At 43.4% G+C, this 21,446-nt stretch overlaps 1 protein-coding gene across 6 annotated transcripts in view; it reads left to right on the plus strand.

Moving 5' to 3' along the window:
* The first annotated feature begins 1,486 nt into the window (after nt 1–1,486).
* UNK (unk zinc finger) overlaps nt 1,487–21,446 on the plus strand; it is a 34,416-nt gene continuing 14,456 nt past the window's right edge. The window contains exons 1-4 of one of the 6 annotated variants that reach the window (XM_033438516.2): nt 1,822–1,962; nt 5,953–6,209; nt 6,499–6,664; nt 6,790–6,892. In XM_033438516.2, the coding sequence (XP_033294407.1) occupies nt 6,834–6,892 (59 nt within the window). In that variant the 5' untranslated portion in view covers nt 1,822–1,962; nt 5,953–6,209; nt 6,499–6,664; nt 6,790–6,833. Of the gene's footprint in view, nt 1,963–2,055; nt 2,629–3,877; nt 3,900–5,952; nt 6,210–6,498; nt 6,665–6,789; nt 6,893–21,446 lie in introns of those variants that run through there. The other 5 variants (XM_049702213.1, XM_033438517.2, XM_049702214.1 and 2 more) reach the window with 5 other exon arrangements.

A 21,446-nucleotide genomic window follows, 5' to 3' on the forward strand; every position in this document is an offset into this window, starting at 1 on the left:
TATCTCCGTCCCCAGTTTTGCTAATTACTACAGAGGAACTAAAACTGCTCCAGGAGAAACTAGGTATGAATTTACATGCATCCATTTAAGGATGATTAGTGGAAACAGTTTGTCCCTCTTACCTGGCCGTCTTATCGCTATGTTCTTCTTTTTCCTAAGTGGACGCAGGGGAGGAAAAGCAACACAGGAAATAGGGAACAACTGAAAATGTTAATACAGTCAAAACAACGCAAAACATGATGCAGCATGTAGGCTACTGTCCTAGTTCCTGTTCTGTCAGACTTGCTGAGTAACTTCGCACAAGTTACTTAACCTCTCTGAGTTTTGGTTTCCTCTTCTGTAAATTAAGCAGTTTGGATGGTATCATCTCCCAATTCTACCAGTACACACTTATTCTGAAGCTCATACCCTTATTTAAAATCTAGCACTCTTAACTATATTTCTTCATTCAAATCACACTTGGGTATTTTGGGGATAGCATATATGCCAATTATTTGGATTTAATAATAGGAGTAAAGCAATACACAACTTTTTTATCCTTTTGGAATTTTTCATCTTCAAATGCCCCTAGTGGTTAAACAACTGATTTGACATGTTTAAGAAATACCAGTTTCTCAACTTTGTAGGCTGACAATTTGGATTCTGATGTGAAGTTACTCGTAACAAAATAAAATAGATATGCATCAGTCTTAAACATTAACAATTTTCCATTCACCCCACCCTGCTTCACCGGTAAGATTATTCGTTATTCTGAATGTGTTTCTTTAATGAGATTAACATTAGTTAACATTATCTCATAAAATGTAAATTAGTCTGTAAAACAATGGTTTTAAATAGATTCAATATGGAAAACAAAGTTAAATAACAAGTGTTAAAATATCTATGAAGAACTTCGCCCAACTGGCGGGAAGCAGGGAGGAGACATTTTCACCAGTAGAAGCGCTGGCATCCGCAGCAGGAAACTGGAGTGGATTATAAATCGCACTCCCTACTCAAACCCAGGCCCTTCCTCTGGACACTGTGATGCTTCTCGACGCCCCTGCAACTTGCCAGTGTACCTGAGACTATGCTAGACGGAGATTAAATTCGTCCTTGGCCCTTAATGTACTGGAAACAAGTTGGTCAAGCCAGGTGTCGAGTTGAGAAGGGACCCAAGTCGTGGAGTTCCAGGTTTCAGGGCTGGTAAAGGTTTACGGAGCGCCTCAGCAAAGGCGCAGGAACAGAGTATTGTGTAGTGTAGCTCTTCGTTAGCAAAGGTTTCTTAAGCTGACTTCCAACGGGCAGACTTTCCTTCACGCCTCTCAGCTTGGTCCCACTACAGGAATGAGGATGCTGGCGGACTCCAGGTGCCTGAAGCTCAAAGGCCCACTGCTCAGGGCCGGCATCAGAACCGAGCCCAGGGTGTGCTAAGTATGGAGGCGAGGTAATTGTTACACTGTTGGCAGTGCAATTACACTTGGAACCGTTTCCCAGCAGTCGTTAGGCCGTCCCTGGCTCTGGGCCTCTTCTACCCCAGGGGCTCCAATTTCAGGGAAAGGCTCCCGACTACAAACCTGGAAAGACGCAGTTAAGAAGAAACGCAGCCGGACTGCAATCCCCAGAAACCGTCGCGGGCCCTCAGCATCCGGGACACCGTCCGCAAGGATCCCTGGGTATTGTGGTCCGTTCCTTCGGCAGCAACCCTCTGCTGACGGTAAAATTCCAGCCGAACCTGGGACCACAACTCCCAGCAACCCTTGCTGCCGTGCGGGGGGTCTTCACGTTCTCGTGGCGCGGCGCAGGCGCACTGGGGCCTCGGCGCGGACCGCGCAGACTGAATAATAAAAGGGGAGCGGCGAAGAGGCAGGAAGACAGGACCATGTCGAAGGGCCCAGGGCCCGGCGGCTCCGCAGCTTCCTCGGCGCCCCCGGCCGCCACCGCTCAGGTGCTGCAGGCACAGCCCGAGAAACCGCAGCACTACACGTACGTAGAGCCCCCCCCGCCGCGCGCGCACGCCTGACGTCAGCGGCCAGCGTGAGTCACGCGCGCAGGGAGAGCGCGAGGCGGCCTCTCCCTCCCCCCTTCTTCCTCCGGCCCGGCCCAGACCGGTTCCAACCTGCTGGGGCCGGTCCCAACTGCCTCCAACTGCCACCAACCTTTGGTCGGCCGAGGGGCGGGAAACCCGGTCCCCGCCGCCGAGTGGGGAAGGCGGGAGCTTGGGATGCGGAGTGCACGCATCTTAGGCCGGGCCTTCGAGGCCTAACTGTTCCTCAGACCATAAAACCACAATCCCAGGCACTTTAGGGGCGATAAGAAGTCTAAGAGGCGACCAGAATGAGTTCCTAAGGGGCCAGCCCTAGACCCGCTTATAAATGACCGTTAGCGTGAAGTCTTGTCAGACGACCCATGTAGTGTGCACAGGGGGCCTTTTGTGTCCGTGAGGTCCGTGTGTTGTCCACAGAGGTCACTCTTGCTTGAATTCACTTAAACAGTTGACCCAGCCCTAGTCAGGGATCCCAAGGGTGATGGGGTCCGAATGTGTCCCCAGGCCCAAGCCAAAGGTGGCATCCGAGGGAGCCCCAAATGCTGATGCTACGAGAGTCCAGTAAGATGGGAAGCCTCTTCCTGGGAATCTGCTTGTGTCTTAATGTAGGTCCCTGTCGTCTTTTTATAATATTGCCTCTCAAGGCTCTTCAAGCAACTGCCTAGTGCTAGATGCTTTGGGAGAAAGAAAGAGAAGAGGCAGGCCCTCCTGTTAAGCACAATGTTGGTTTCCATTTTTCCCTGATGCTCTTTGAGTGCCCCACATCCCCTTCGTCTCCCAAGTTGTGAGCAAGTTTAGAAGGATCCCCAAGTGTACCTCAGTCTTGCTGGAGATTTTGGAAGTTGGGGGTTGAACAGCCCTTAAGGGGAACACGGTAATGCTGCCTGGTGAACCAAGAGCAAGAAGCATGTGTTGGAGTAGAAGGAAGTAGACAAGAGGAGCGCTTGTTTGTCACTGATGGAAGTGAGACCCATTGGGAGACTCTTCTGGGATAAGGGAACATCGATTTTAGGAAGTGTATTGGTTTCTTTGTGAGATTCTCTGTTACTGGTTGAAATCATTTGGAACTTTTTGTGGACTTAAGTCTGACTCATGTTAACTATAACTATTTTAATATGGCCATTTGCATTGCTTTCTTACTGGAGTTCTTTCTGCAGTCCTGCCGCTGGCTTTGGTGAGATGGTCTTATCTCAGAGAATTCAGTGATCAGATGAATGGTGTGGTCAGGCAACAGTAGGGTCTTGATTTGGAAATCTGCAAACTTCACCTTATTGGAACTTATTTATAATCACTGGTTGCTCAGATCACGTTTTTTCAGAAAAATACCGATAACATTTTGAGTAATGTGAATCTTGGTTTCAGCAACCTCTGTTTCTGTGTTGTGTTGTCATTGTCATTGAGTATATTATGGAGTCTATATTAGAAAGGCTTTCTAATCATGTTGGAATTGAGAGATGAAACAAGTCAACAGCTGTGTAAATGTTAATATGAGTCTTTGTCCTCTTGATGCTCATTTGTTTAAAAACTGTCTTTCCGTTCCTTGTGGGGTAAGCACAGAGTAATCAGTCTTGGCTCTTAAAGTGGCTTAGCAGCAGATGAAATGCCCAGGCCTGATTGGGTGGTTGGTGGTTGGAGGTGTTCCCATCTCTTTATTTTCTGTTATCTGTTTGTGTGTGTGTGTGTGTGTGTGTGTGTGTGTGTGTGTGTGTGTGTGTCCAGAAATCAGAGATAGAAGTCAGTTGTCTTTCTTGGTAGGTTTATGAGCATTCAGAAACCTTGATGATTTGGAAAGCTTCATTCAGGTCTGAGGAGCAGGGAGCATGAGGACACATGATGACACGAGTACACTTGTTGGCTCTGAATTTATTTATTAAAGGTGAACCCATTTGTTTTCCTTGGGGGTTAGGAGACACGAACATTTTAATTTTGATTTCAATATTTGCTATAAAATTTTGAGCTGCCGAGCATTTTTTTCATTCTCTTTTGTAGCATGAATTTCCAGAATTTGTTCCAACCTGAATATGACCTTATCTAGTGCATTGATCCCATTGTTGAATACAGATATAGACTCCTTGTTGTTTTTTGAATGTTTGTATTTTTTTACCTGTCAAATTTTTTTTACATTTTAAAACTTTCTGATATGTTAATTTTGTGTATTTTTTTGTACCTGATGTTATTTGAGATTATGTGACATGCATTAATTTTGCAGTAACCTAGAAGAGATTTGCATTAAAATTGAATCCCACTCATCGTAATGTCAGTCTTGGCAAACACGGTTGAATCCATCAAAAGCAAAAATTGTGCTCCTGTTGGCTTGCTTCTTGCCGTTTATTCTTACACCACAACTAAAGTCCTAGAGTTTGAGCCCTCCTCTTCCCAAACCAAGAGGGTTATTCGTAACATAGTTTGAAGGATAATTATTTTGTTGGCTTTTCTTTTTTGTAAGCTGTTGAATATTCTTACTTTAAGGGAAACTTGGAATTAATCCTTTCAGAAAATCGGTGTAGCGGGCACTTGTGCTAGACTTGAGGAATCCATCCCTTTTAGATAACGGTTATATCAGAATTTCCTCTGTTGTACACTTCCAAGTATTGGATTAGCACTAAGTAAAATGATAATATGCATGTATTAGTACTTTTCAACACAAGAACCATGTGACCTCTTGCTAGGTAATTCGTCTATTTTTTTTGACAAAGACTAAATTTAATGCAGCTTTATTTAGAACAAGTCCATCATATTTTAGAAGAGTTTTATAAAAACAGACTGAAGAATGGGAAATTTTGGAGCAATTTACATTCTGAAATGTATCTACAAATTTAGCTAACTTTGGGCTTTCTTACTACATAACAATTATATTGTTAAAAGTGTATAGCTGAAAGGTCACCAAAAAACCTGCCATCTTTAATAAAACATCCCAGTTTTGGGACTTCCCTGGCCGTCCAGTGGTTAAGATTCTGCGCTTCCACTGCAGGGGACACAGGTCCAACCCCCAGTGAGAACTAAGATCCCGCATGCTGCGTGGTATGGTCAAAAAAATCCCAGTTTTGGGAATTCTCTGTCAGTCCATTGGTTAAGACTTGGTGCTTTCACTGCCGTGGCCCAGGTTCAATCCCTGGTCTGGGAATTGAGATTGCGCAAGCCGCGCAGCATGGCAAAAAAAAAAAAATTAAGTTTTTGACCTCATTATTTTGACCCTATAAGAGGATATAAACCTCAAAGACATTAAATCATTTTTGGATTCTTTTACCTGCAATTGATTCTCAGACTTCTTAATTCTCTTGTATTAAAGGAAAATGAAATTCTAGTTTATTGACGGTTACTTGGAGGCTTCTGGCCACTGGGTGATTTCTTATAGGTAGACAGAGGATAAGTGCTTTATACTCATCTAGCCAGGTGTCATTTTAATTTAGGACTGTTTCCTGGGCATCTTTAAAGAAGAATAATGTAGCAGTACTTCCATAGATAAACTACTTTGAGGGAAATCTGTTAGTTTATATATTATATAAATGTCGTGAGCTTCACTTGATTGCATCTGATTGTGTTTTGGAAAATCCAGGCAATGAACAGTATTTAAATCATTATTGCAGATTGCAATAACTTTGTAAATACATTGCTAGAGCACAACTTGCTGCACAATGGAAGTCATTGGAAGCATTGCTTAGCAGCCTTGGCAAGAATGAGTGAAATTACCAATAAACATTTCTGGATCTTGTTTACTTGTTTATCAAGGAGAACTAATTTCTTGCAGGACAAAAATTGAGAGCTCACTGTGGCCTTCAGGCAAGTCCACAAAATCCCCATTAATAAGTGTTAAGTGCCCATGCTAAGGGTAGACTCAATTTTAGCACCTAGTTGATATTTGCTATAATCTAAATTAATGATTAAAGTGAAGATTTGCTTAATGGTTAAGTTTTTTTGTTTTAATCCAGCTATGTTAGATACTAAAGAAGGCTTCCCCACAATCCATATGCATCTGCTTTGACTGGTGGTTTCTATCAACCTACAAAGACTGTGGCTTATTGGTGAGGGCAGCTGGACAACTCTGAGAGCAACTTAGAGAAATCCATCTTGGGCACACTCTATAAAGGAGCTCCTTCTCTGCAAATAGCACCCCAGATAAGTGCACAAAAGCAAGACACCCTCGTGGACCTACTTCCTCCCGCTTTCAACACCCTGATGCCTGAAGGTGAGGTCTCCTTCCTGTGTGTCTTAGAAGCTGTGAGCTCACTTAGGTAATGAGAGGCCTGCGACAGCCTGAGCACCGCACATCTGCAGGCTTTCCTACCAGACCTTTGCCTAAAGGTTATTTTTCTCATTAGGAGAGATTCTAGGTTAGAAGACTGATAAAAGTAAGGTTGCATTTAAAGCTACATTACTTTAAATAGAGAACTGATCTAGGGATTATTTTCTCAAGTGGGGACAATATTTGCTTAATCATAAAGTTTTTCATTTTGTTTTTTGTTTTTTTGATCCAGCTGTGCTTGATACTAAAGGAGGTTTTCCCACATATGCATCTTCTGTATTTTGAAATTACAACTATGGACAGTTATGGCTAATCATAGTAGATTGTCTTCCCTTCTTTTAACACCTTGGATGAATTTTGGGGCACATTAATGTGTTATGTGAAGATGGATGTTGAATGTAAGTTTCTCTGCCATTCTTAGCCAATATATAAAAATTACATTAGCCTAATTGCTAAAAATGCCAAGGATTTGCGTTCAGTATCTTTCTGGACAATGTAGTTTTCTTGTTTTCTTACCATATAGATACTCTATAGATTCACCCCAGCCAGCCATCTTAAAATACCTGCATGGGCAACAGAGAGATCTACGGAGAAAGTTTGGGTAAAATCATTGCATATGAAAATAGGTATGGGGTTTATTTTGGGGGGATGGAAATGTTCTGGAATCAGACCATGATGATGGTTACACAACATGATGAATATCCTAAAAACTAATGAAATGTACGCTTTAAAATGGTGAATTTTTATGTTGTATAAGTTACATCTCAATTTTTTTGGACAAAAGCGTTGTTATAATCAGTGTATATGAGTCCCTCCTACTAGAGAGGCCTTAGACACATGGCCTATCAGGGCTTGGCAGCATCAGTCAGCATGGGAAAGCCTGCAGTTTGTGAAGAGCTCTTGGCACCCTTTTCCCAGCCTTCTCAATGGCTTCGTCTCCGTGTATCCATTCTAGGCGAATGCCTCCATGTTGTAAGTCTGAGGAGATGCTTTTAAGAAGTGAATACTCAGCAAGTGTGAGACTCCTAGTTGTTGGTAGTTGTACTTTAAATTGTCTCTGAATTGGTAACCGTTATAAAGAACAAGCACACTTTTCCCAATACCTTCATAAAATGAATTATGTTTACTTCCTAGGGTGGGTGGGATGTAGAAGAGGTTGCTGTTCTGCTAAAATGAATTGATTCTGTTCATCAGGTATTGTGATGATTGTTCTGATGTTCACATGGGCATTTCTGTAAGAATAGGCCATGTGTTTTAGGCATTTAAAGTGATATCAATGGCTATAATATTTTCATTCAAATAATCTCAACAAACTTTTAATATTTTCTCTATAAAATCCCTCAACTTTCACCCCTTTTTTCTTTGCCAGTGTGTAGAATTTGACAGCAGTATCAAGAGCTGATGAGGAGGAGAAGATGGAAAGGAGTCTAGCAACTTAAAAATCTCATAGCGTTCTGTGAGGTGACCTTTTTCCTGTTGGTGGCTCAATTTATTTAGGAGACAAAGAAGATACTAAGGCCTGTGATAGTACCGTCATGTCATATCTGAGCTTATTTTCCTCCCTTATTCTTTACATCACAGTTTGCTTTTTGTGTTCATAAGTTGACTCATTTGTTTCCTATTAGTATTTGAAACACCATATGGTCACCATAAGTCCTAACAAAATGACTTCTAATGAGGAGGGGAAGACCCATGTTCCCACCTTCCTATGAAATTTTGGCCTATTCACAAAACTACCCCATTGAAGAGAGATAGTTATGCTTAGGAAGGAAGAGGTTGATAAAAACATTTGGCATGGTGTTCTATGACTTAAAAATTTTAAGTAGTAGTTTTTATATCTAAGCTTTTATTAATTTTGGTAAGAACATTACTATATCGTTTTTATTTCACTTTTAGTGCTAAGAGGTGCCAAGCATCTGGTAGCCTGCCAGTTTAGGATTTGTGTAAGTCAAACAACATGAATTAGAAACTTGTACTTATATTTTCTTATTTAAAACCAAACAGAACAGATTTTACTATTGAACTTTTATAATGAACACATAAAATGAATATTAAATATCCAATAGAGTACATTGAAGTTAACATTTCTGTTTTTGTTTTTAGTAACTTATTTTATGGTATTGAAATTATGGCCTGTCAAAAACTCCCAGACGTATTTTCAACAGCTTCCCAGACATATTTTCAACAGCTTCCACTTATGCTTATTTGTTACTACTCTTGTTTTTCCTGTAGCTCAGTTAAGAAAAGCATAGTTAACAGCATGGTGTTTAAGACTAGTGACTCTAGGACCAGACTGTCTGGGTTTGAAGCCCAACTCTGCCGCTTACTAGCTGTGGGACCTTGGGCAAGTGACTTCCCTCTTTGTGTGTCAGTTTCCTGATGATACCAATGATACCTGTGCCAAGGGGTAGTTATGAGGATTCAGTGAGTTAATGTATATAAGGTGCTTAAAACCGTGCCTGGCACTTAGCACAGTGTAAGTACTATTCTTATCAATGTCTGAACAGTGCTCAGGTTACTGCTTTCAGTTGCATTGCTACCTCCTTCAACAGCCTGTGGGTCCGTGTTGTCTTCAGAGCACTCTCCTCTCTTCCCTGTCCATTCGAATTTCACTTCAGTCGCAGTTCTTATAGCCTCCATCAGCCTGGTTATATCTCAGACAATGAATTTGTGTTCTCAACGGAACTACTCTTTCAGGGATCAAGACTGTTGTACAGAAGTGTTCAAAATAACACATCAGTTAAAACCTTTATACTAAAATGTTTGTCAAATTGGAAGCTTTTGAGGCCAGCTATTTACAGGAAAACTTTGAACCAAAGCAAGGTGTTATCTAATTTAGGGAACGAACCAGGGTTTTCAGTACCGCTCACAGATTCTCCAGAATCAGTGACGTTGAGTCACTGATCACATGAACTTTCCTCAGTTTTACCACTTCCAGGATCCTTAGGGCAAGTGAAAATCATAGACAGGAGGAACCAGGAACACCAACGTTGCACCGTTCACGGTTCTTGTTAGTTCTTGGGGCCGGGACATGTCACAGGTATCAGCTTTTTCCCAGTGAGAATGGGCTGAAATCATTTGCTGGTGAGTGACTCCACCCCACCTTAAAGTGTTTGCTTGCTTAAGTGCCTGTGGTGCTTGTACTGTGGGTTCCTGTGTATGTAACTGTGTGTTAAGATAGTTTCATTGTATCTAGGAGGTTGGTACTGGCCCCAAGGTCTTTGGCTAAAACCCGGTTATAGGATTAAAGCCTGTCTTAAAGATTTAGACACATGCAGAAATTCACTAGATGCTTATTTTGTTTGCCTGAATAATACTATCTGGGCTTGCTTTTTCTGCCAGAGAGAGTGTTCTAAACCAGGATCACTTCAGAAGATAGCACGTTATCTTATTTATCTTTTTTTTTTTTGCGGTAAGTGGGCCTCTCACCGATGTGGCCTCTCCATTGCGGAGCACAGGCTCCAGACGCACAGGCTCAGCGGCCATGGCTCACGGGCCCAGCCGCTCCGCGGCATGTGGGATCTTCCCGGACCGGGGCACGAACCCGCGTCCCCTGCATCGGCAGGTGGACTCTCAACCACTGCCCCTCCAGGGAAGCCCACGTTATCTTATCTTAAATAAAGATTTGGACAAATAATTGTCCAAATATTTACCAATAACTAATTTTAGCTTTATTTGGCGTTTTTTTAAAAAGGCATTTTTTTTTTGTAACTCTTACTGGTGTGGTTATTGTCATAAAGTTGTATGGTTTCTGGGTTATGTTTGGTGTCAAAACAGAATGTGTATGTATATCCTTACAAACATTGAATCCAGAACTAATAGTTTACCTAAAGCTCTTCAAAAATGAGGAAAGGTTTTTCAGCAAATTGTAAGAAATATTTATTTTTACATACACACACACACACACACACACACACACACACTTGGATAAGTAATTTAGGATTCTTAATCTACTGCTTATCTGCTCTTACAATATTCTCCTTGAAGTTAAAAAAGATTTTATTCTCAAACTTAAAAATGAAGAATCTTTGGTAAGTCATGAACTATGAGCTCTGTGACTAAATTTCTTTATAGTAGTTATGTATGGGGAAAATAAAGTAGCCAGTAGGGTTAATATAAATATGGAAAACAGATTATAAATAAGTGTCATTTGAGCCTTTGGACACCACAGTGTTGTCTTCGACAGTGACTGGAATTTTTTTGGGTTTTTTGTTTTGTTTTTTCTTTCCTTTGCTAGTTTCAGAATCCTATCACATTGTGGCTAGATTTCATTAAGCAATATTTAAGAACAGGACCATTTCTTGCATTTTAAGATTCTGTTTCCGTGATAAAGCTTGATTATTGCTTGAAATAGATGAAATTCGGATTTAATAAGACTAGCTGTAATAAAGATGAACAGCGGTGGCTTATTAGGGATATGGGTACATCTGTCACGTTGCCAGATCTCTGCTACCCCTGTGTGAGTCTCATGAGCAGTGACCACTGACTAGCCAGGAGAGCAGCTGGCTCCCCAGGAGCAGAGCCATGACCTTCAGTCTGCGAGGTGTCAGGGGTGGGTTTCTACTGTCAGCTCTGTCTGTTGCCCCCTTTTTGTTGGGCTCACAGATTGCTGTTCACTGTGCACATTGGGATCAAGTCCCGAGCACACACCATCTCTTCCTGTTGCTTCTCCAGAGGCCATCATTGTCTTGCCTATGTGCCTTTTTATTCAAATCTGACCATTTTACATACGTATCCAATCAGACTTTACAAATCATAAGCAGGATGACATTCTAATAGTCATTTGTTTTACAAAAAGATTTACCACAGTTCACTTTTAACTTAAAAGAACTCTTCTGACTTATTAGCATCATATATCTTTCATTTAATTTTGGAAAAGCCACGATAACCACTAAAATCAATAATACTGGGTGTAGTTTTCTTTCCAGTTTTTCTTTCTGCATATAGTTTACCTAATTGTCCAGTTATATATATATATTTATTTCTTTCACTTAATATATCTCTAGTTTGTACCCAGCTTTTGCCAAATAGTCATCATAATACCTTTTAGTTGTTTGAGGAAACAGAAAAAGGAATTTAATACATCTCTGTTTATCTCTGCACATTCTCAGCAGCAGTTACAGAGTGAGCCATCCCACTGGTTGCTTTTCTAGTCTGCATGTGAAGCTGAAGATCTTAAATTTAGTGTTGAGGGTGAGGAACAAGGCTGTGCAGACTTTGTGGGCAAAGTAGCTAGAGAAGTTACTGATTTCTTAATTGCCAGGAGAAGCATCTAAGTTGCTTGTCTGTGTTTTGCTGGGTTAGTGCATAGCTGCTGTGGACCAGGCTTGTACCACTTGGGTTGCTTTAACACTTTTGCTTTTTCTTGGACAAACATGTCCTGAACACCTGCTACAAGCTGGCTTTGTGCAGGGGTACAAAGATGAATAGACCTGGCTGTATACAGAGCAGTTGAAATCAGCTGTGGTGGGGCTATACCTGCTGTATTCACACAGTATGGTGGAAACATGGAAGAGAGGGCAATTAATACCACTGGCAGGGCAGGAAACTCTTATGCAGAGAGAAGCCAGAAGGGCGATCCAGACACAGGAGCAACATGATTGAAAGTATGGAGGTCAAAAGTGAGGGGAGGCTATGGTGTGTGGAGCAGAGGTCAATAAACTATGGCTCATACGACACATCTAGCCTGCTACCTGCTTTTGTATGGCCCGTGGACTAAGAATAGTTTTTGCATTTTTAATGGTTGAAAAAGAATATTTCATGGCACATGAAAATTATATGAAATTTAATTTTCGGGACTTCCCTGGCAGTCCGGTGGTTAAGGCTCTGTGCTTCAAATGCAGGAAGTGTGGGTTCGATCCCTGGTTGGGGAATTAAGATCCCACATGCCGTGTGGCCCAAAAAAAAAAAAAAAATTTAATTTTCAGCATCCATAAATACAGCTTTATTGGAAGCCACGCTCATTGGTTTAGATATTGTCTATGGCTGCTTTTGCAGTTTAACCACAGAGTTCAGTAGTTCTGATGGAGACCAGAGTGTTGCTCTGCATTGCTCTTCAGTGCGCTACAAATCATGGTGACACAGTTACAACTTGACAGTGTTTCCGGCGCCATGTGTGTTAGCATACCACAATGTTTTATTTATTCTTTATTACCAGTGCCTAAGTATCACGTCAAAACGAGAAGAGAAGAATGGACTTGGAATGTCGTGTTTTTAGGGCACGGGAGTGTGGATTTTCTTGTCACTGAATTAGTTGGCAAAGCTATCTGTAATTAAAAAGCTGTGCTGAAAGAATCCATTAACATTACCAGACTATGTAGTTGTCACAATATTCCCAACTCATAGGAAGGCAACGGTCAGAAAAATCAGAAAATTCTAAAGAGACTGTTTCATTACAGCAGAATTTCTTCACAAAAATGAAAACGAGGCTATAACTGAAGTAAGTTTCTGAGTGGCTCATGTGTTAGCTAAGCAAGGAAAGCCATTTACGGATAGAGAATTAATTAAATTATGTTTGAGGGAAGAAGCTGAAGAAACATGTCCAGAGAAAACAAACTTGTTTAAGAGCATTAGCCTTTCAGCAAGAACAATTTCTCAAAATGTTGAGGTCAATGGGAAAAACATCAGTGGTCAATTAGAAAACAAGGCAAATGATTTTGTGTGGTTTTTCTTGGCTCTTGATGTGTCAACAGAAGCTACTGTTTTATTCATGAAGTCAGTGCCGCGTATGAAGTGACTGAAGAAGTAGCTTCTATGAATAGTCTACTTAAAACAACTACAGCTGAGGATATTTTCTTTTCAAAAACATTAAGAAAACACTTAATTCACTACGGCCTGAAGTATAATCTGCTGATATCTGTTACAACTGATGATGGTAGGAATATGTGTGGAGCAGAAAAAGATTTAATTGGACAAATTTACAAAGCTTATGAAAACATAAGGTGTTTAAAGCCTGTGGTTATTCATTGTATTCATCAGCAGGGACTCTGGAAAGTATTCGAATCTGTCATGAGTTCTTGAACTGCTAGGATCAGTGATGAGCTTCACTCCCTCTTGTGGACTTAACAATCCTCAATTCCATGAATTTTTATCAAAAATAAAAGCTGAATATTCTGGCATGCCCTACTACACAACTAGATAGCTTAGCAGTGGTGAAGTTTTCTTGTAATTTTTTGAGTTCAGGGCTGAGATTGAAATTTTTCTGAAAGAAGAATCATTTTCAACCACTATTACCGAATGCTGAATGGCTTTGGAAGTTAGCTTTTACTGCAGGCTTGATAATGTTTCTTAATGAATTCACCCTAAAATTACAAGACAAAACATCACTTATACGCAAACCTTATGTTGCAGTAAAGTCATTTTGACAACTAACGTTTGAAACATGTCATGTCAAACTACCTTACACACTTCCTCTGCTGCCAGAAGTTAAAACAAAGGTGAGATCTCTATCCCTACACAAATTTACCATGGATTTGATTTCATTCATTCATTGATTGATGCATCGGGTCTTAGTTGTGGCACGCAGGCTCAGTGCCACACAGCGTGTGGGATCTTAGTTCCCCGACCAGGAATCGAACCTGCGTACCTGCACTGGAAGGCAGATTCTTAACCACTGGACCACCAGGGAAGTCCCTACCATGGATATGATTTCTGAACACAAATTATAGTTTGAGCAGTGATTTTGCATCTTGATAGGAATACAAAGGAAATTTCCATATTTCAAAATCCATGTACCTTTGCAAATGAGTTCATGCCAAACCTTCAATTGGAAGTAGTTAAAAGAAAAGCATCATATGGGGGGATATATGTATACTTACAGCTGATTCACTTTGTTATACAACAGAAGCTAACACAACATTGTAAAGCAATTATACTCCAATAAAGATATTTAAAAAAGTATCAAGACACTAGTAGAATTCTATAAATGTATTCTAAGAGCAATATACTCAATTAAAATCATGCTTGTAGAATGATAACAGCATTTGTCAGTACCTGTCTATGTGAAAAGACGTCTTCAAAGGTGAAATAGGTAAAATCTTGTTACAGAATCAACATTAACAGATGAACATTCGTAACCAATTTTGGTGAAAGGGACCCCCAACTTTGCAAATGTTATTCCTGCCACCCTAAGTCCATTCTTATTAGTAGACCTGTGTTACCAAAAATTAGAGCCAATTATTATTTTCACCAATAAAAAATCTGTGGAAATTTGTTTTTTCTCTTGTTACGTAAGTACGTACGTAATATCCTCAGTTTGGCCTTTTAGCCCTCAAAGTCTGAAATACTTACTCTATGGTCCTTTACAGAAAAAGGTTTGCTGACCCTGCTGTAGAGTTTAGCTTGCTGTTGGTGAGAGGAGCAGGTCAGTGGCAGCAGGGGAGGTAGAGTCAGAGTGAGGCCATGCTAAGCACGATTCTAGAAGCAGGGGGGAACTAGATAGATATGGATTAAAACGTCAGCTACGTCCTCCCCATTGCCTCTAAATTTACGTGGTTTTGGGACTTCCCTGGCGGTCCAGTGGTTAAGACTTCGCCTTCCAACACAGGGGGTGCGGGGTCAGTCCCTGGCCAGGGAGCTAAGATCCCACATGCATGGCGGCCAAAGAACCGAAACAGAAAACAGAAGCAATACTGTAACAAATTCAATAAAGACTTAAATTGGTCCATGTCAAAAAAAAAAAAAAAAAATCTTGGAAAAAAACTGAAAAAGGACTTCCCTGGTGGCACAGTGGTTAAGAATCCACCTGCCAGTGCGGGGGACACAGGTTCAATCCCTGGTCTGGGAAGATCCCACATGCTGAGGAGCAACTAAGCCCGCAAGCCACAACTACCGAGCCTGCACTCTAGAGCCCGCGAGCCGCAACTACGGAGCCTGTGCTCCACAACTACTGAAGCCCGTGCATCTAGCGCCTGTGCTCTGCGATGAAGAGTAGCCCCGGCTCCCCGCAACTAGAGAAAGCCCGCGCGCAGCAACGAAGACCCAATGCAGCCAAAAATAAATAAAAATAAATAATTAAAAAAATAAATTTATGTAGTTTTTCTAACAGTCATCTCTAATACTTTTCTGTTTATTCAGTTTATTCAAATTCTGCTCACCCTCCTACCCAGAGGAGAGTGAAACACCCAAACAGATAAAGCTATTAAGTGAGACAATTTAGAATAGGATTTAAAGCTCAGCTGGAGGGGATTCCCTGCGGTTACTAGGACTCTGTGTTTTCGCTGCCAAGGGCGTGGGTTCCATTCCTGGTCCTCAGAGGACTAAGATCCCGCAAGCTGAGCGTACAGCCCCAAAAATAAAGTTTAGCTGGAAATTGAGCTGGTAGCAGTTAGCACTTGATTTAACACCTTAAGAGTGACGTAGGGACTTCCCTGGCGGTCCAGTGGTTAAGACTTCACCTTTCAATGCAGGGGGTGCGGGTTCGATCCCTGGTCAATCCCTGGTTAGGGAGCTAAGATCCCACATGCCTCTTGCGGCCAAAAAACTAAAACAGAACAGAAGCAACATTGTAACAAATTCAATAAAGACTTTAAATATGGTCCACATCAAAAAAGTCTTAGAAAAAGAAAAAGTGATGTAATTTACTGCATATATTGTTAATTCCTTATGTTATCACTGTTGGTTTAATGGGGCAAGTGATTGAATTTTGATTTCAAGTAGCCTGAATTTTGCTGTTTTAGAATTTTGGAAAGTAAAGATAATCCAGTAAATATTGAAAGTATCATTTGATTTTTTTAAAAATGTTTGCATGTATTTGATTTTAAAAGTTTTTAGGGAAAGGTATTAGTTTTATAAAGCAGTTCAGTAATATGATACATTATGATTATATTTGTGTAAAAGTACTGGGAGAAAATTAACCAAAAGTCTAGCATTATTCGTGGTGGGATTAAGGGTGATTTCATCCTTTTTTTTTTTTTTTGTGGTACGCAGGCCTCTCACTGTCGTGGCCTCTCCCGTTGCGGAGCACAGGCTCCGGACAAGCTCAGCGGCCATGGATCACAGGCCCAGCCGCTCTGCGGCATGTAGGATCCTCCCGGACCGGGGCATGAACCCGTGTCCCCTGCATCGGCAGGCGGACTCCCAACCACTGCGCCACCAGGGAAGCCCCGATTTCATCCTTTTTTAAAAAAAATATATATTTTTTTAAATTTATTTTTGTTTGGCTGCATTGGGTCTTTATTTCTGCGCGCGGGCTTTCTCTAGTTGCAGTGAGCGGGGGCTACTCTTCGTCCCGGTGCGCGGGCTTCTCATTGCGGTGGCTTCTTTTGTTTTGGAGCACCGGCTCTAGGTGCGCGGGCTCAGTAGTTGTGGCTCGTGGGCTCTAGAGCACAGGCCCAGTAGTTGTGGCTCACAGGCTTAGTTGCTTTGCGGCATGTGGGATCTTCCCGGACCAGGACTTGAACCCGTGTCCCCTGCGTTGGCAGGCAGATTCTCAACCACTGCGCCACCAGGGAAGTCCCCCCTTTTCTACATTTAAAAACTTTTTGTAAGTGGGCATGTTACTTGCACAATGATCCTTTACATTTACAGATAAACCATTAATAGGATAATTAATATGATGTCCTAAAAAGGAGTGAAAGATAACTTTGAAAGTCAGCCCCTGTTGGGACAAATGCAGGCGCTGCTCCTTAGTCAAGGTGAGACTCTGAGCAACCTCAGTGTTCCTCCAACCTTCGTTGATCCTTCTCCTGGGAAGGACGAAGATGTGGCTTTTTCCATCAACTCTTACTGATTCAGGGCCTGAGTGGTTTCTTGACTCATCCTGGCCACAGTAGGTCACTGAGGCCTTGCAATTTGAAGCTAGTCCACATTTATTGTCTTTTATCCTTGAGTGCGGGTATTCCTGGGAGATGGAAGTGTGAAGAATTGAGCTCTGTGGCCCTGTGCGCCCCCCAGATCTTGGAGTGGGGCAGGGGTGGTTGGCGAGTCTTCTCTCCTAACCAGGGATTCTAGGACTTCTTGGTTTTCCTGAGAGCTGGTTGAATTGGAACGAGTAAGTTTCAGCCTATTTTCTTAGATCTTATGATTTCAAACCTTTAAAATGGAAAGATCTGTTGGAGCTTAATGGAGACAGTTGTTCATTTCCACTGAAATTTGTTTCATTTCAATCCATGAATGTAGAAAAGAGTGATTTCTAAGTGCGTTTCTCCTTGCTGTCTGGGCAGTGTGTTGCTGGTTAGCACAGGGTTAGAGGGGGACAGGGAGAGTGGGAAGTTCTGACTAAACATTTTGGTTCCCAGGTGGAGGATGGCGCAGTTCTGTTAATGGCTTAAGCAGAAGGTTAGACATTTCTCTCATTGATTATTGTTGGTTGAAAGTGGGTATTCTGCTGGCCTAGACTCAGTCATTTGGCCCCTTCTCTCGTGAGAGGCTTTTCTGCAGGACAGTCCGCCCTGTCTGCAGAGTTACAAATTTCCTGCACTGTAGTGTTTTTCACCAGGGAATAGGATTAAGCTTCCAGCTCTCAATGTCTGCCTGTGCGCGGCATCATAAAATTGTTGATACCTTTGTAGACTTTGCCTCTTGTGTGACTTCTTGTTACATTCATTCAGCAAACTGTCACTGTACTGGGTTATTACATGCTTGCTGCCAAGGACTTTATAATCTAGTAATAGAGGAAAACATACACATTATTAATATGCAGTGCAGGATAAGGACTATAAGAAATGTCCAGAGAAAGTGCTGTAAAAGCTTAGAGATGATAACTTAGCTGGAGACAAGGGCAGGAGGGGGAGGATAGGTAGAGGTCAAGGAAAACTTCATGGAAGTGATGGCATCAGAAGATTAATTACCATTGAATTCAGCCTTGAAAGATTTCTACAGGTGAGGAAGGGGACATGAGGAAAGGCAGGGAAGTTAAAGATCTCTTTGCAAGACACCAAGGACTCCAGTGTTACTGGATTCAAGAGAAATGAGGCTGGAAGAGTTCATTGGACCAGATGTGTAGGGCTTGAAATGCCAGGCCGAATAGTTGGTCTTTATCAGTGGCTACTCGTGGAAGCTAAAGGCTTTTAAGAAAGTGAAAATTACATTTGGGTTCTGGGAAGAATGATGAGTACTGTGCAACATAAACTGGACAGGGGAGAGGCCGGATACAAGGAGACCGGTTTATTAAGAGGTACCAAGTGCCTGACCCATGGTGGTGGGAATGGAGATGAAGAGGCTTAGAATGAGGTAATTTGTTGCCTCCATGTCTTTCCTCTGTGACACCTCTGCCAGCTGGAGCCCTTTGGAGCCGTAGCATCTGTAGGTAACACTGTGGACATGGCTGCCCCAGAGAAGCAGGCTTTCCAGGAACTCTCTCCGAGAGGACAGACTGTGTCCACAGTCACTTCTCTGGACTGCCTCCCTGGGTTTTTACTGAGGCATTGATTACTAAGCAGGCAGATGCCACTCTTAGGGTTGCTAGATTTAGCAAACAAAAATAGAGGATGCCAGGGACTTCCCTGGTGGTCCAGTGGTTAAGACTCCGTGCTCCCAATGCAGGGGGCCTGGGTTCAGTTCCTGGTCAGGGAACTAGATCCCACCCACACGCATGCCTCAACTAAAGATCCTGCACGTGGCAATGAAGATCCCGTGTGCTGCAACTAGGACCCAGCGCAGCCAAATAAATAAAAGAAGAAACCCAAGCTATGCTTTAAAAAAAAAAAGAGGATGCCAGTTAGATTGAAATTTCAGATAATGGATAATTTTTTAGTATAAGCATGTCCCACAAAATATTTGATTTATCTGATATTCCAGTTTAACTGGATGTCCTGTATTTAGTCTGTCAGTCCTAACTATCAATACTTCTCATTCTTCCCTGGCCCTGGGATCAGCTTCATCCGCTCCCATTTCCTACCTGTTACCTCCTGAATTAGTCTCCTGTGGGTCAGGAGTCAGGTAGAGTATGTGCTGCGCAGGAGAGATCAGTCTAGCAGTTTGGGGGGTTGGTGTCCCAACTCAGTGCCAGGGTTTGATACTGCCACATGCTGTACCTGTGTACAGTATGCAGGGCAGATTTCTGTCTATAACCAGACAGAGAGGGAGACAGGAAGACCTTACGTTCCAATGTCAGAGGGGCTGTGAGAGGCTCTACGGAGCCTTCCAGGTTTCAACCCAGTGTCTCAGAATATATCTGCAGCCTGGAGATGATATCCCTGAAATGTGGCTCCTCCCACACCTCACCTCATCCTCATTTCCCTTTTCCAGTTCTACCCCACTCACATTCCACAAAGGCGCTTGGAGCTCTTTGACTTAGGCATACTGTTGCTAAGCTTGTACCGTTCCCTTTGCCTAAAACACCCTTCCCACATTCTTCACCCACAAGTACCTCTCCTTCCCTTTCCCCTTCCTCTGTGCCAGCCTGGGTCAAGGATCCTTCCTCTGGGTTCCCAAAGAGCCCTCTGCAAACCTTCCTCATAACCTTTTCCACAGTTGATTGATTCCACCTGTTACTGGTGTGTCTCCCATGAAAATATGGGCTTCCTAAGGGTAAGGACCTGCTACGTCAGTGTCCTCAGCGCTCACCACCATGCCTGCACCTAGTAGGTGCTCAGTAAATAGGTGCTGAACGAATAGGTTGCTGTTTGGGAGCTTCACTGCCCCTTAAACCCCCATCTGTGTTCTTTAGGGAGCACCCAGCTCCAGCTTCCCCCTGCCCAGTACACACGCCTGGACACTTCTCCACACTTCAGGGCTGGGAGGATTTGGGGTTTTTTGGCCACGCCACATGGCTTGTGGGATCTTAGTTTCCCCGACCAGGGATTGAACCCGGGCCCTTGGCAATGAAAGCACGGAGTCCTAACCACTGGACTGCCAGGCAAGTCCCCTTGTCTGGGAGGATTTTACAGCACTCTCATTAGCGTTAAAGAAAACCTGTCTGGAAAGTCTCAGCCCTGGACCTACCTGTCCCCACACCTTCCATATGCCCAGACTGATAAGGCCCTGCATAGCCTGGCATGAGCCAAAGACATGGGCTGGACCCTCTCGCCTGTTTCCCAGGCATTCCAGCGCCAGGTGGCTGCTCTCTCCACCCTCCCTTCTGCACACAACCTTCTGTGCCTTCTAGAACCATCCTCCTCACTGGCATCAAATGCCTTCTATCAAGCCATTTGTTGCCTTCATTGCTAGGGCTTGAAGGAATGAATATAGAGAACTGGGCTGCCTGCTTGTGCGCACCGTGTGTGTGTGTGTGTGTGTGTGTGTGCGCGCGTGTGTGTCGGGGGTGGGGGGGCAGTGGCGGTAAATCTAAGAAACCCTCCACCTGGACACAGAGTGAATGAAAACACGGATGGGTGGTTTGGTTCTGTAAGGGGGTAAGTGGGTCAGGCCCTCCACTGGGTGGTGTGGGGGGAGGAGCTTTGGGTCATCTTGTTTTTTTTTGTTTGCGGTACGCGGGCCTCTCACTGTTGTGGCCTCTCCCGTTGCGGAGCACAGGCTCCAGACACTTAGGCTCAGCGGCCGTGGCTCACGGGCCCAGCCGCTCCGCGGCATGTGGGATCTTCCCAGACCGGGGCACGAACCCGCGTCCCCTGCATTGGCAGGGGGACTCCCAACCACTGCGCCACCAAGGGAAGCCCTGTCTTGGTTTTTAGATGCAGAGTAAAGGAGAGAGATGCAGGTTGGGAGGAGGCTGGGAGACAGACAGAGCCCCCAACCCCAGGTTAGGACAGAAATAGAATACCTCAACTGCTGCAGGTACTCATTTGCAAGACTGTTGTGGGAGGCAAGGCTGAGAGGGAGTCTCTTCAGATGCTTCCAACATGAGCTTCACAAACAGACTTGGGTAATGCTAGGAAGTGTCTCTGGAAGGAGGTCAGCGGACAGGACAGTGATGACCTGTGTCAGTGGTCCGGAAGGACACCTTGTGACCTGGGCTCTCAGCTCTAGAGCAGCAGCCGTCCTGGCCCTTGGCCTTGTGCCCCAGCCCTGCTCCTGAGACAAGTGAGGCCTCCAGGAATTGGCAGGCAGATTGGGCAGCAGAGACCCTTGCAGGAAGTTTAGGAGAGGCTCCTCGAGCTCTGGTGTGCAGCCTTTTCCCTGTGATCAGTGGTTTGGCCTGGGAAACCTCGGGGAGCGCTCAGAGAGCAAGCCACTGACGAAGCGCTCCTCTGGTCACCGTGGCAGAGGCAGCTGACCACTGAGGGCCCTTGTGGTCTATGGTTCCTGCCCTTCAGGCTGGCTGGGGACCTGCGTATTAGG

This window comes from Orcinus orca, chromosome 19 (genome assembly GCF_937001465.1).
Source record: "Orcinus orca chromosome 19, mOrcOrc1.1, whole genome shotgun sequence".
In the NCBI taxonomy this organism is placed as follows: Eukaryota; Metazoa; Chordata; class Mammalia; order Artiodactyla; family Delphinidae; genus Orcinus; species Orcinus orca.